General features: G+C 45.2%; 1 protein-coding gene across 1 annotated transcript in view; it reads left to right on the forward strand.

Moving 5' to 3' along the window:
- Window positions 1-15,252, forward strand: part of DCDC2 (doublecortin domain containing 2) — a 166,640-nt gene extending 151,388 nt beyond the window's left edge. Inside the window, exons 10-11 of the mRNA XM_040460340.1 lie at window positions 9,173-9,475; window positions 13,643-15,252. Coding sequence (XP_040316274.1) covers window positions 9,173-9,475; window positions 13,643-13,747 — 408 coding nt within the window. The 3' untranslated portion in view covers window positions 13,748-15,252. The remainder of the gene's footprint in view (window positions 1-9,172; window positions 9,476-13,642) is intronic.
- The last annotated feature ends 424 nt before the right edge of the window (window positions 15,253-15,676 follow it).

Genomic DNA, 15,676 nt, shown 5'->3' on the forward strand with positions numbered 1-15,676 from the left:
ACTCTGCTGAAACATAGGAACTGTACTTTATACAGGATAAAGGATTCCGCAGCTACTCGCAGGCATGAGCTAGTCCTGAGATTTTAGGATGAATGAACTCTGGAGAAACCATTGCTACCAGAAAACGGGTTCTCTTGAAACTTTAGTCACAATTTGTGTAAAATTTGAGGTAAATTTTAAGGGAGAAGACTTTAAGCATAGGTAATAGTAGCTTTCTGATTTATTGCCTTTGTAGTGCTGTGTTTCCTTTTTATAATGTGACTCTCATAAAGGATGGCAGGGTGATGTAATTAGAATAAACCTTGTAGAATTATCTTTATGGCTAACCATCATTCTGTCAACAGTCAATCCTGTATTCTCCCAACTTTCTCTTTTTTAATTTCTAAAAAGTTTTTTTAACGTTTATTTATTTTTGAGAGAGACGCAGAGTGTGAGCGGGAGAGGAGCAGAGAGAGAGGAAGACATAGAATCGGAAGCAGGCTCCAGGCCCTGAGCTGTCAGCACAGAGCCCGATGTGGGGCTTGAACCCACAAACTGTGAGATCATGACCTGAGGTGAAGTCAGATGCTCAACTGACTGAGCCACCCAGGCGCCCCAGATATTCTCCCAACTTTCAGTAAAATGGGTATTTTTTACACTGGTATTTTTTACAATAAAAATACTATTTTCCTTTAAAGGGGCATTATTTCAAGGTAGTATTTACAATTAGAGTGCCTTTCTGAAGTGGTGCATTTGTGACTATATTGTGACCAGGTATCTAGACAAGGCTCAGTAAATGTGAGCCGTGTTACCATCATCTCTGCCTTCCCAAAGGGACATACTGTGCCGGCTTTTACCTGTGGGAGGCACGTTTGTGTTTAGGTCAAGACAGTGGACATATAATACCATGGCAAATGTGGTGATGGACACAAAGATGAATAAGAAAGAGCTCTTGCTTCTAGAAACTTCCAGACGGCCTCTGTAGAGCCACAGCGGATATTTCCCCATTATTCCATACTCGTTCCAAATATTGTCGGAGGCATCTGCTTGATAGCAGCTCCTGTCCACTGTTTTCATTTCACACATCTCACACTTACCATGGCAGAGTGTACTGATGCATTTGATCCGTCCCAGCCCCATGAGGGCACAGGTAGGGTATGCTGGCTGCCTGAGGGAGCCAGGAAGGCTTGGAGAGAAGGCGGGTCTAATGGGAAGGTGTGCTAATGGGCTTTTTAAGGAAACAGGGGAAGGGAGAGGGAGAATGAAGGAAGAGTATGAATCTGAACGTGGATGTACGTGGGCTGGGGAGGGAGCAGCAGGGAGGTCAGGAGGTACTTGCTGAGTGTAGTGGTCTCAGCTGCCATCACAAAGTACCACTGACTGGGTGGCTTCAACAGTGGATGGTTCTGGAGGCTAGAAGTCTGCCATCAGTGTGTCGGCAGGTTGGTATTTTCTGAGCTCTCTCTCTTTAGGTAAAAGTATCTTCCTCATGTATCGCCTTTGCAATGCCGTGTTTTGTACAGTTTATCTAGCTTGTAGATGGACGTCTCCTCCCCGTGTCTTCACGTAGTCTTGACTCTGTGCATGTCTGTGTCCTAATCTCTTCTTTTTTTTCAATGTTTATTTTTGAGAGAGAGCGAGGGTGAGCAGGGGAGGGGCAGAGAGTGGGGGAGACACAGAATCTGAAGCAGATTCCAGGCTCTGAGCTGTCAGCACAGAGCCCGACACGGGGCTCAAACCTCATGAACTGTGACATCATGACCTGAGCTGAAGTTGGACACTTAGATCTAATATAAGTGTCCCAATATCTTATAAGGATGTCAGTCATGTTGGATTACAACCCACCCTGTGGGCTTCATTTTGTCTTAATTACTTCTTCCAAAGCCCCATCTCCAAATAGTAACATTCTAAGGTAATGGGGGTTAGGACCTTAACATGTAAAAAAATTTTAAAGTTTATTTATTTATTTAGAGAGTAAGCACAAGTGAGGGAGGCGCTGAGAGAGAGAAAGAGAGAGAGAGAGAGAGAGAGAGAGAGAGAGAATCCCAAGCAGGCTCCATGCCATCAGCACAGAGCCCAATGTGGGGCTCGAACTCAGGAACCATGAGATCATGACCTGAGCCCAAGTCAAGAGTCAGACGCTTAACTGACTGAGCCACCCAGGCGCCCCATCACATGTAAATTTTGAGGTGATACAGTTCAGCTCAAAACAGTGGGAAAATGGGGTTTGTCTCTGGCCTGATGCTGCCTAATAGATCAAAGGGATAATATACAGGGAACACAGCTTTTGAAGTCTTGTGTCTGTAAGATAGATGCCTGGAGCTGAGGAGAGACATGGAGCCCACTCAGCCAGCCAGTCCCTCTGTCTTTCAGTTTGTTTGTCACACTGTAAGGGTGGGGCTGAGCAGGTGCCTGGTTACCACGGTGACCAGTTTATAAACTACTGGGAGCCGTGTCCCTCAACTGGAATCTTTGTCCATTTTTTGTTTTTTTTCAGTGCAAATGAAAGGTACCACCCACTGGTCATGTAACCCTTGGCAAGATGCTTGGCTTTTTCTCAGGCTCAGTTTCCCACCCTGCCTGCCTGCTGCTTGGGAGATGCAATGAGAACCTATTTGTGAAAGTGCTCTGGGAAGCCCGAGATGCTACTGCCTGCCTGCCTGTCATTTTTGTCCCCATAACTGGCTCCTGCCGGCCTGCCCTCCACCCCACAGCGAAGTACGCGACCCGCATGTACATACTAATTCATGCAGGTCAGCTTTGGGTCTTGGTACCTCTTGCTGGGCACGTCTGCGTGACTTTAGAGAGTGGCCGGCAGTTGAGAAACAGAGCTACTGGGTGGCAAACTAGTTGCGAGAAATGCAGGCAGGGGACTCTGAAGCAAAGACTAACCAGCCGTAACTAAGAGCAGGGATCACTTTTTTTGTGGAAATCACACCTGACAGTCTCACTGGACCAGACGTGCACACATCAGCCTGCCTTTTAACTGCACTAACCGAGAAGGGCAAGACCGTCGCTAAGCGTCTCGATCTGATGTTTTGTTTGTTTTCCTTCCCCGGAGGTTTAGAAGGGAGACGGTCCTGAGGGGCCCACCCGAACTCACTTCCGTTAGTTGCAGACCCTTTACTTTACTGTTTCATCGGACAACCTCCCAACTCCCTCCATTCAATGGCCAGAAAAGTGGAGGGATAACACTAATAAACATACAGATAGTTTGTTAAGTTTGCAATGGTCTTTTACGTGCACGATCCTGTTTCCTCCTTACCACAGCCCTGTGAGGTCGCTGCGATCGTCCTCGGATTCCAGAGGGGGCTCAGGCGAGGTGAGGTGAATTTGCTGGCCTGAAGCAGCGGTCACAGCTGCCTCACCCCTCACAGTGTGTATTTCACGTTGCCGGGTGATGCCAGCATTGCAGAAAACATCAGCAGTCGTAGACCTCATGCAGGAACCCCCTGTGATCTTTCTCAGGTACGGACATGGTCTCTGGGGATCACCTGAGCATGGGCTCCTGCCCGGTGGAGTGGTGAGGGGTCATGCACAGGAGTTCTGCTTCCTTCTCTGCAGGAGGGACCCTGTGATTGGACCTGGGGGAAAAGGACCTTTCCCCTTCCTGTTTCCCTTCCTCCTTCCTTCTGTCTCTCAAGTTGAATTGCTGTTTCTTTGTCTTACTTCTTCCTTTGGGATTGCTGCTCCGTCCTCCCCACACTCCCCAGCCCCTCGCTTTGGCTGCTGTGTCTACCTCTCTGTATCTGAGTTGTTAACATTATCAGGGTCTTTGTCCGGCTCTTTGAGGTGGGGGTGGCACCTGACGGCCATGCTCAGTGACCTCATGCCGGTGTCTGGCTAGCCGTGACAGGGGCCGCGTAGCCCGCAGTCAGGCAGGTCCAGCCAAGTGGGCAGAGGCTGAGAGCAACTTGGGGAGTTTGAAGAAATTAAATAGTTCCAAAGACTTTTTTTTTGTTGGGTGTCGGGGGAGTAGGGATATTTTTCTAGTACTTTCTATATTTTAATTCTAAGTAAGCTGCTGGTCTCAGATGTGTTTGTTAGTTTCTTCATTCAGCCTTGTTATTCATTTAACACCGCCAATGAGGACCTACCAGGCATCCCCGAATGTTCTGTGAAGGGAAGCTTTTTATACCTGAGACAGGGAGGTGTCTGCCCAGAGTGCAGTTACAGAGTAAAGCAGAGGTTGGTTCCTTAGGTGGCACATTCTGGGGACATCTTAGCAGACACACAGAGGTGGCCACATAGCTCTACCTGGTGGTCAGGAGTTGGGGCATATAGTTTCCTTAAAAAGCGAAGCAAGTTTCTCATAACATAAAATTAACCATTAACCATTGTTTTCTTAAGTTTGTTTATTTTGAGAGGAGGGGCAGGAGGGGCAGAGAGAGAGGGAGAGAGAATCTCAAGTAGGCTCCATATTGTCAGCGCAGAGCCTGACTCAGGGCTCGAATTCATGAATGGTGAAATCATGACCTGAGCCGAAATCGAGCCGGACGCTTAACCAACTGAGCCGCCCAGGTGCCCGGCGTTAACTGTTCTTAGATACACAGCTCTTTGGCCTTCAGAACACTCGCAGTTGTGCCACAGTCCCCTCTGTCTAGTTCCAGGGCGTCTCCTATCCCCCCAAAAGGGAACCTCGTGCCTGCTAAACACTCTCCCCCATTTTCTCTTCTCCCCAAGCCGGGCAAGCACGAACCCGCTTCCTGTCTTTGTAGTCAGGCCTGTGAGCGTTTTGTGGAAATGAAGCCCTACCATGTGACTTTCTGTGTCTGGCTGTGCGTAGAGCAGCCTGCCCCCCAGGGGAGTGCCGTCCTAGCTGTGAGACGGCATCCCAAGACCTCCTAAGAACCGCATTCTGCTGAGTCAACTCTCCTTTGTGGGCGCCCACGGCTAGGGCCGCACGCCGGGTCAGGGTTGTGTGTGGGGAACCAGAGTCGTCCTGGAGAGTGTCTCTGTGCAGGAGGACGGAAAGGATTGAGGAAAGGTGCATCTTGCTGACCTTGCTTTTCTCTTCCTGGCTGTCCTGTCCTGGAAGGACCGCTCTCACTGCGAACCCCCTCCCTCTTGTGGAAGGGGTGTTCTTTTGTTTCTCTGCAGGCCCTTACCATGGTATAGATTTTATGTGTGCGCACGCGTCTGTGTGTGTGTGTGTGTGTGTGTGTGTGTGTGTGTGTGTATGGGTGTGAAACGAAGTGTTCCTTCTGGGGATGATTTGATTGATGTGTGCACTGGAAACATCTTTAATAATTTAATGCCTGCTTCAAAGGAGATTACACCAAAAAGCACACTGCTTTTCATTTATTCATTACAGATCTGTCACGGCGGATTTTTTTTGGGGGGGGTTGCTGAATTGTAGTGTTGTAGTAATAATAAATTGTGTTCTACACTCAGGATATTTAAAGGATTATAAACCTTTTAACTCATGCTGCTGTCTTATTTAAATTGATCAAATTGGTATGGTATTGCGCCTTAATCTTTTGCATTTCGAAAGGTTGAGCTAACCGGTTGCGGCTTCATGCGATGACTGTAAAACAGCCATGTTGGGGAAGTCTAATAGAAATAACGGGACGGAAGCGTAATAGTGTGAGTGAGTGGTGATGCTGATGGTGGGGAGGGGAGACCAGGGCCTCAGTTCAGGGCTGGGCATCTCTTCCTTTGTAGAGAGGTTGGAGTCTGTCCCGTCCGCTTGTATCAAAGGGAAGGAAAAGTGTGAATGTGTTTGGGAGTTGGGAGTGAAGAAAAAGGATAAGATGAGAAACACAGAACTAAAAACTGAAAGCCAACTCCCACTCGTTTTGCAACATTTAGGTTATAAATCCCAATTTCAGGAGAGGAAAACAGACTTTTCCCATTTACACAGAAGTCAGTCACCTCAACAGACTTTATCAAGCTCTTGGAATATATTCCCACAGAGACCAGGGACAGGTCCGGATTCCTACACGATCACAGTAAATTTTGAGGTTTTTTTCTGTTACTATTATTAAATATTTTTTTATTAAAAAAAATCAGTATCACTTCCCTTTAAAACCAGAACCATTGCTCTGAATTGGGCACGTTCAGGTACACTGACAGTTTCTAGGAGGGTGAAATGCAATTACCCAATTCTCAGAAATAATTGAAAAAGCAGTCTGTTTCTGCCGGCAGCCTATGCGGGTTGTGTTTCTGGCTTCTTGTTTATGTAATGGCTTTGAGGACTCTGCCTAAAAGTCTTTATCATGTTCCCTCCCTAGATCACAGCAAAAGTCTTTAACAGAAATCCAGAAATGTTTGTGCTTTCAGGTCAGTAATTACTTAGACACTAAAAGCAGTTTTGCCTTGTAGCGTCCTGCCCTCTGGTCCTTGAAAGTGCACTTGAGAGTGCTTGCCTTAGTGACCAGGTGAGACAACGGATTATCGAGTTATCTCTCTAAGGAAGGAAACCGGGACTCTGGGGCAGGCTATTGCCTTGGGTTCAAGTCCTGGCCCTACCTGTCTCCCGCCTGTGCGATGCAGATGCGAAAGGCGTTGAGTGGTGCCTAGTTCTCCTTCCGCGTGTAACGGGGAATAAGCAGTGGACCCCGCAGAGCTGTTACGAGGGTTTCATGGAAGGATGAACAGATAAGCCCAGAGCGTGACCTTTGGCACTCACGGGAGACAGTGCTCCATGTACGAACCGCATCTGTGAACGGCGTTCACGTGGGATTTCAGCCACAGCGACCAGAGGCCGCCACACCTAGCTTGAAAGGTCCCTGTCCTGACGCGCTAATGCCACCTGTTCCCACACTGCTCTGAGCTCCTTGATTGCAGAGGATTTGTCTGTCGTATTTGTCTCTGAATGCCCAGAGTCTAGAGCACTGCTCAGCCCAGGGGGGGCGCTCCGGGTCCACTCACGCGCGTCATGGTGACAGAGCCCTCCTCCAGATGTCTTGTAGGGTCGCACGGCGTGTACCACTCGTGTCCTTCAGAGTCACTAAGAAGGGAGCTTGCTCTCTGTGCTCCAGACCCCTTGGCCTTTTCTTGGTCTCTTGTGATGTGTGAGGGGGAATAAGGGGGAAGCCACCCACAGTGCTTCTCTGAATTGGCCCCTTGTTCTGGTTCTTTTTGCCCAGAGTCCCCCCTCCATCCTGGTGTTCTGCTGAGGAGGCCACCATGAAGCCCTTGCTCTTCAGGGACGCGGACGTGCCACCTTTGGCCCGGGACATTCCCCTTCTTCTGCTTTCGTGATGACAGAGCCCACCCTCTCGTTGACTGGACCCTCCCTCTGCTCATCGCTTGCCCGGGGCTTTGCTGTGTGTGTTCCTGTGCAGAGACGGGAGATTTTTCTCACCATCCTTCCTTTAGTCTCCATTACATAAGTGTCTGTCGTGCCTCTTAGCACCACTGGCAGATTCACCATGTTTTGTTCCCTTTCTGCCCAGCTCTTGGCCTTCCCGAGAGCCTCACCCCAGACAGCAGCTCAAGGATCGTGGGGCCGCATGCTGTTTGACTTTAAGCATCTGCATGGAAATAGGAGAGGCACAGCCTCACTATACTGTAATTTAAGCTGCGTGATGACGAACACCATGGTTATGGGGATATCTTAAGAACAACTAATTTTTTTCCTTCATTTTTTTTGAAGTGCATCTTTCGGAGACTCGATTGACCAGGTTGTTATGACTTCACAGTTCCAACTCTTTCCTCTTGAAAACAGCGTGTGGAGTTTTGCCCTGAACTTTCAGCCCACTCTGTTCTGTATCTCTTCTTTACTTTAGAAATGGAGAGCGTTACGTTAACTTGTGCAAGAAGACCGTCGAGACCTTGTAACGAGCATTTGGGCGGTTTGAGAATGGTTTTCCAGAGCTGGAAGGTGGGGGGAGAGAATCAGGGTTGATAGCAACTCAAACCCTCATTTTATTTTTTTAAAAGTTTATTTATTTATTTATTTTGAGAGGCAGGGAGGGGCAGAGAGAGAGAGAGGGACAGGGAGAATCCTCAAGTAGGTTCTGCACTGTCAGCACAGAGCCCAATGCAGGGCTTGATCTCACGAACCATGAGGTCACGACCTGAGCCGAAATCATGACCTGAGCTTAACTGACAGAACCACCCAGGTGCCCCTCAAACCTGCATATTATTATAGCTGTTGAAGGACTACACGACCTGTCCGGTATCAGCCAGAAAGAGACAGGTCTAGGGTCCTAACTTGGAACAAATCCTGTCTATACTTAAAAACAAAACCGAACAACAAGCTATTATTTTATTGGAGACAGTGAAGAAATAGGAGTGTTCCAGGACAGAACGCATCATGCAAACAAAGAGACCCTAATGTTTCCTTGGCATGTGATGCGGTGGATGTGGTAGGCACTGCATGTAACTTCTCTCATTGACTCCCCATGGAGGTTTTATTACGCTCGCATTTTACCAGTGGGGGTTCTGGCGCTCACAGAAGTTAGGTAACGGTAAGTGCCTGGCCAGGGCTTGAACCTGGGTCTTTCTCCAGGGTCTTAGCTCTGGTTGTTGGCCCCCTGCTGTCTTTTGAAGCAGATTTGCGTGTACCAAAATAACAGTAAAATGCTTCATTTGAGCTTATACATTCTTGAGCACTTACTATTTTTACAGAAAGGACATACATTCTGACCTTGGATCTGTGTGACTGTTTTTGTATTTAGAGATAGGCCGTCAGCGCCCAGGCGTTGTGCGGAAAGTGGTCCACAGCTGGTGTTAGAAAGCCTGGGCTCCCGTTCTGGTGCCACCACCATTGCTCTCTTTTAGCCTTTGGAGATGTAACTACACACCTGGCAGTAGCCATGAGGATGATGATTTCTCCACAAAGACTCTGGATATCGGCCAGGCTCTGCTAGATATCGGCCAAGGGCCCTGCAGCCTGGCTTCCTCTCTGCCACGGGCCTTCAGAGCACTGGTTCTGGAGTTACATGCTTCGTTCCAGTTCGGGCTCTACCACTGATACACAGCGGGATCTTGGGCTACACATTTGGTCTCTTTATACCTTCATTTCCTCACCTGTAAAAAGGGAATAATAATTGTTGTGAGGAGTAAGTGAGGAAGTCCTTGGGAAGGGTCACATTCAGTAGGTACTCAGTAAGGGTTAGCACACTGTGTGCTAAGTAAAGGATGTTTCACTTGACGGTAGCAGAATAATTACTACGGCATTATACTGTGCAGTGGAAAATCTCTGTCACACTTCTCTTACCTGTCACTCGTTCTGATCCACCAGAGGCCAGCAGAAATAGTAGGTGAGGAAGAAGATGGAGAGAAAGCCAACAAGGAAGCAGAGCAGAAAGAAGATTTTTCGGGAGTGAATGGCCAAGTTGAAGAGGGAGGAGGTGGGGAGGCTGCAGACGCCCCCGAGGAAGTCGAGGAGGTCCCCGATCCCGGCGAGGGGCAGGCGGGTCCCACTCGCAATAATGGAGGCACCGATGAAGAAAATGGCGAGGAGCTGGATCAGGTTAACACGGAGCTTCAGGACACAGTGGACGAAGAAGTAAAGTCTGAAGGAGCTGGCAGTGGACAGGATGAGGTATTTCTATTGCTTTTGCTCACTTGTGTTCACGCGTGAATGTGTGTTTGGTACACCTGCTCACGCACTTAGGGAATTATTCAAGCACTTGAGACTTGCATCAAAACACTTATTGTTGAGCAGGGAATGACCCAATACCATTTACTTGACTGTATTATTTCAGTCAGTTAACAAATATGTCACCCACCAGATGAACCATTCCCAGAGAATCCGTGCATCTCTTCTGTCATCCACCAATCCATCCATCCATCCATCCACCCAGTCAGCCATCCATCCATCCATCCATCCATCCATCCATCCATCCACAAACCCATCCACAAACCCATTCATCCATCCACCCAGTCAGCCATTCATCCATCCATCCATCTGTTCATCCATCTACCCATCCCCCTGTCCATCCATCCATCCATCCATCCATCCATCCATCCATCCACTCATCCATCCATCCATCCACTCACCCACCTATCCATCCAACCACCCACCCATCCACCCAGCCAGCCACTCATCTACCCAGCCACCCACCCATCCAGTCACTCATCCACTCATCCATCCATCCACCCATCCATTATCTCATTCTCCAAAGTTTGCAGAGGCTCCTGAGAATGTATATAACACATATAAACAAATGCAAACAAGTTAAGACTGGGGAAGGAAGAAATGAACATCAAGGTTATAAAACCTAGGCATGAAAGAAAGAACATCACCTCTGTCATGGGTGACGTCTTTGCTCTCCAGGGATGTTAAAGTTTAGCTTGTTTACTCCACATTAAATGGATTAATTGAATTAAGTGTTCCATGCACCAGGCACTTAATAATGTATAGTTCTATTTATTATACAGAGAGGGTAAGGAAACATGTGGTAAGGCCTTCTTTCCCCGCCTGTGTTCACCCCACTGCCCCTGCAGGAGGATAGTCTCAAGTGCTGGCATTCTACCAGAGGATGGATGGTTAAATTAGAGCCTAATAAACAGGCTAAAGTTCAATGTCCTCATATAAGAGGAAGGATGAACCCCACAGCAGGCTCAGTACCTGCTTGTGCCCTTCCTTCCTGTCTGTCCTTCTTATCAGGGCCCGCCTCCCTCCAGCTATAACCCCCTCTCTTTATTCCTGATGCCCCATATGATGAGTGGGCTTTTCTTGATGATTTAGTATTTTCACTCATCTGTTTTATTTCACTGGGGGGGGGGGGGATAGAATTTAGTCATGGTAAAATGCAGGTCAGGTTTCAGTAACCAGGACAGAGTTAACTGGGATCTGTTGTCTGGCGTCTACAAAAAACATTGTCAACTTAATCTAAATGAAAACATTCAGTGTGTTCCCCGTTTCATCTTTCCTCAAGATGAGAGAATCCCAGTGGTTGTCAGGAAGAAACCCCCCCATCCGCAGTTCTACAGAGTTACTAAAATTTAGCTAAAATTTGTGTCCTGTAGTTGTTTGTAGCTGACATTCAAAGAAGAATTCAATTACATGATTTCCTTTCCCTCAATAAGGAAATGAAATGAACTTCCCAAGGAACGAACACACACACATGTGTGTGCACGCGTTCTCCAGGGGGAGCAGGATGGTTTATCTGAGGGCATCCTATGGAAAGCATGATAATGTAGAGAAAGAACAGCGTCCTCGTTTATACGGCAGCTATAATAGTAGGCTTCGTGAAGCTCTTCGTTGTAGTTGCCTTTGCTGAAAGTTCGTAGCGTGAAATCAAAGTGTAAATCGTGTGTGAGACCTAGATAGTAAGATCCAACTCTGCACTTTTCCAGGGCTCTAGCTTTCCATTCAATGTTATAACCTACATAGATTTGACAGAAATGAGTGGATAGGGGCACCTGGGTGGCTCAGTCAGTTAAGTGTCCGACTTTGGCTCAGGTCATGATCTCACGGTTTGTGGGTTTGAGCCCTACATCGGGCTCTCTGCTGATGGCTCAGAGCCTGGAGCCTGCTTCGGATCCTGTGTCTCCCTCTCTCTCTGTCCCTCCCCCACTCACACTCTGTCTCTATCTCAAAAATAAACATTTAAAAAAATTAAAAAAAAAATGAATGGATTACCTGTGCTTCCATTCTATAAATTTAACTTTTAAAAATAGGCCTTTTAGGGCGCCTGGGTGGCTCAGTTGGCTAAATGCCTGACTCTTGGATTTCAGCTCAGGTCATGATCTCACAGTTTGTGAGTTTGAGTCTCACATTGGGCTCCATGCTGACGGTGTGGAGCCTGCTTGGGATTCTCTCTCTCCCTCTCCTCTGCCCCTCCTCTCTCTCTGTCTCTGTCTCTGTCTCTGTCTCTGTCTCTCTCTCTCTCTCTCTCTCTCTCTCAAAATAAGTAAGTAAACATTAAAAAAAATAGGCCTTGTATAAGAACTGGGCCTCAGTCAAGATCAAGTTTCCATAATTTGAAGTACCGGTGTTCTGGTATGTATTGACAGTGAATCTAAATTTGTGGAATTGCAAATGAACAAGTACCTGATATGTGATGAGTTAGGGATTTTAAGAACTATGCAAATGCCAAAGCAAAGCAATTCCCCACAAAGAGATTTAATCCTTTTTGACTCATCTCTCTTATAATGGCAGTTACGTGTTGTTTCCTTCTCCCCAAAGTGCTAGTTCAGGTACGTTTTAAGCATATCGAATATATGCATAACAAGGTGTATATGAATTATAAATTACATATTAAAAATTAACTTTTTCAAAAGGATTCTTTACTTCTGCGATGACTAAAGATTCAGTTTGTTGTGTAACATTTCGTTCCACCTAAGAGTTCTTAGGTGCACTGTGTGTTGTGATTGTAGGAAGACATCGCGAAGCACATGTCAAATACACAACAATCAGCTGACATGTTTTTATTTATTTAAGTTTATTTATTTTGAGAGAGACAGAGACAGCGCAAGTGGGGGAGGGACGGGGGGAGAGAGAGAGAGAGAGAGAGAGAGAGAGAGAGGGAGAGAGAGAATCCCAAGCAGGCTACACGCTGCCAGCACTGAGCCCCATGTGGGGCTGGAACCCACGAACCATGAGGCCATGACCTGAGCCGAAACCAAGAGTTGGATGCTTAGCCGACTGAGCCACCCAGGCACCCTCCAGCTGACGTTTTTATTGAGCTTGTGTTATATTCAGAGTGCTACTTGAGACACTTCATGACATAGTAACGTGAGATAAGAGACAGTCCCAGCAATTTTTTTTTTCTTTTTGAGAGCATGTATCATGGCTGTAGAGGAAGGGGCCTGGAGCTCTTCCTACTCTCCCATACTGGTGGCCCCTGTGGGGGCTGTCGAGCCTCCAGGAGTCCATAGAGCAGAGTTGGAAAACCAACGGACTCTAATCTCATCCCCTCGGATTTCAGTCTAGTGGGAGAAAGACTGTACACGAGGCAGTATTGTTAATACCATAAAAGAAGTCCCAGTGGCACAGATGCCATTGCTGTTGGAGACACACCGTCCCTGTACTTGGTTTCCTCTCCTGCTCTTGTCTTACCTGGTACCATATTCACGAGGAATTTGTGAGCTCTAGTAGGAAACTAACAGAAGAGCATCTGGGGTGGGGCTGGGTTAATGTGCCACAAGGGCAGTATTGCAATTGGACTTCTCCCCTTTTCTCCGAAAATGTTAAAATGAAGAGTATAAACATGCTGTTGAAAAGAACTTAAAGTGAAATCAAGAAAAAAAAATGAGAAAAATAAAGCCTGCAGCACAAGAAATGAATCTGTGCTTTTAAAGCACATCGGGAAGGGCTTTTGTGCAAGTAAGGTATTGAGAGGGATGTGTCCACTGGGTACTGACCAAATGAAAAACAAAAGGAACCTGAGGACTATTTTTTGTTGAATGTTTATATGATTGCATGAAATACTGAGTAATTTTTTTCTTTTTAAAAAAATTTTTTTTAACATTTATTTATTTTTGAGAGACAGAGGCAGAGCATGAGCAAGGTTGGGGGGAGAGAGAGAGAGAGTTACAGAATCTGAAGCAGGCTCCAGGTTCTGAGCTGTTTGTTAGCACAGAGCCCAATGCGGGGTTCAAACTCACAAACTGCAAGACCATGACCTGAGCTGAAGTGGGACGCTCAACCGACTGAGCCACCCAGGCGCCCCCTGAGTAATTTTCTTTTTCCTTGTGAACTTTATGACGTTTGTAACTAAAGAGCTGATAAATATCTTTGTTTCAATCTCTTTTCTTCCAGGCTGACTTAGACCCTCAAAGACCACCAAGACCAGAAGTAAAAATCACCAGTCCACAAGAAAATGAGAACAATGAACAAAACAAGGACTATGCCGTCGTAGCATAGATCATTTCTAAAAAGAGAGTGCATTATCAGAAAAAATGAAGGGTTCTAATACTTGAATGATAAGTATATAGTTATTGCGGAACATAATGTGACAACATGGTTGACTGCTACCTACTGAATTTTAAGATTAGAGGCTTAATGGAAAGATTAGATGATTTTGAGTAGCTACTAAAGGACAGTGGCTTCTTTTCATGGGATGTGTTTTTAAAAGTCATTTAGAAAAATTAAGAGGGATAGAGGGGCATTTGCACTGGATGACAATTGGCCACTTGTCTTTGTAAGCAATGAAAAAGAATAGGACCACACTTCTTGTATACTTTTCCATAAATTTAGAAGTGAGGTTATTAGATGGGAGCTTATTCTGAAGCACTTATCTAGGAAGGCATAGAATTTTAAAGAAATGATAATAGGAAAACCTGTACTATTTTTTTAAAGCAATAAACTCTTTAATAACCACCAATTTTAGTGTAGTTTTAGGCAGTAGATCGAAATGTTTCGATGACTTGTTGACATTCCTTCCTTCTTCCTCCTTGTCCCTGATCCCATCTCACATGAATTAAAAAGGCTATAACCCAGTTATGTCACCAAGCTTGGTCGGATGGTTTAAAAATTCTGATTATGTTAGAAGACTCAATATTGGCTAAAGATTGAATTCTCTCCAAATAGTTTTTTTTACAAACAAAAAAGCCAAAAAACAAACAAACAAAAAACCCCCACAAAGCCAAACAAACAAAAAAGCCCCAAGAAAGCATAACAGGAAAAAAGGAGGAGGCTACATGGGGAGTTTGTCACTGCTTGATCTGACTTGCTGTTTGGATTAGGATTTCTATTTCTTATTATTTCTATTAGGATGAGCTTTGTCATATTTTTGCCCCAAGGGGTATTAGCAAGTGTCTATTTTAATGGCCAGTTATATTTAGACTTTCAAGCAGATTCCTCCCTATATAATTAGAAGCCATGTGATAGAAATTGTTGAAGAGTGTTTAAATTGTCATCATGAAACCAGTTCCTTATTAGAATTTTGTGGGCTAATTAAATCAACTTGCAATGACCTTGCTGGGTGTATATGGGGAGAAAGACATTTGTATTAGTTTTCTTAATTTTTAGGAGATGACACAGATCTTCCTTAAATATAGAAATAATATATTTTTCTCACGTGAAAGACTATTTTCATTAGTTATGTAGATGTTATATATTTGAAATGTAAACTTCTAGTGCTTTCATAGGATTCATTATTAATCTTAGGTTTAAAAGATTTTCTTCCTCTCCGGATTTCCTAACCAATCATTTAGAATGAAAGTAGTTGTATCAAGCACTTAAGAATACTACAGAAAATGAATGTATTTTTCCTAGAAGCTATTTTAATATTTTCTACGAATAGGAAGCATAAGCAGAGACTGTAATGTAACAGTATTGGAAAGAGAGAGTGATATAAGGGCATATTAATCTGAGAAGATGAATCGTAAATGGGGGTTCTGTATTTCTGGTATAAAATGTAGATTGCACTTTTTACTAGTAGGCTTATTTTTTTTTCAAGTGGGATGATACAAAGCATGATATACTACAAGCAACAGTCTTGTGTTGTTAGGGAAATAGACTAGCCTGTTTTTTAATGTTAAATTCCCATGCTACTCCTGGGCCTGGGGTTAATGATTTTAAATAGTTTATAGAAGTCAGGTATTGAATACAAGAAATTATAACTGGTTATCAAGGTGATTCTTTCACTTTTCTTTCTGTTTCTCTTTTCCTTCTTTAATAGAAATATCTTTTTTTTCCTTCCTCATGTTCTTTTCTTCATTATACTGTAAAGCTTAGGTTTTCAGGAAGGTTTTTTTTTTTCAATATAGGACATTTATTGTCAAATTGGTTTCCATACAACACCCAGTGCTCATCCCAAAAGGTGCCCTCCTCAATACCCATCACCCACCG

This window comes from Herpailurus yagouaroundi, unplaced genomic scaffold (genome assembly GCF_014898765.1).
Source record: "Herpailurus yagouaroundi ecotype Mexico unplaced genomic scaffold, PumYag 250, whole genome shotgun sequence".
Lineage (NCBI taxonomy): Eukaryota > Metazoa > Chordata > Mammalia > Carnivora > Felidae > Herpailurus > Herpailurus yagouaroundi.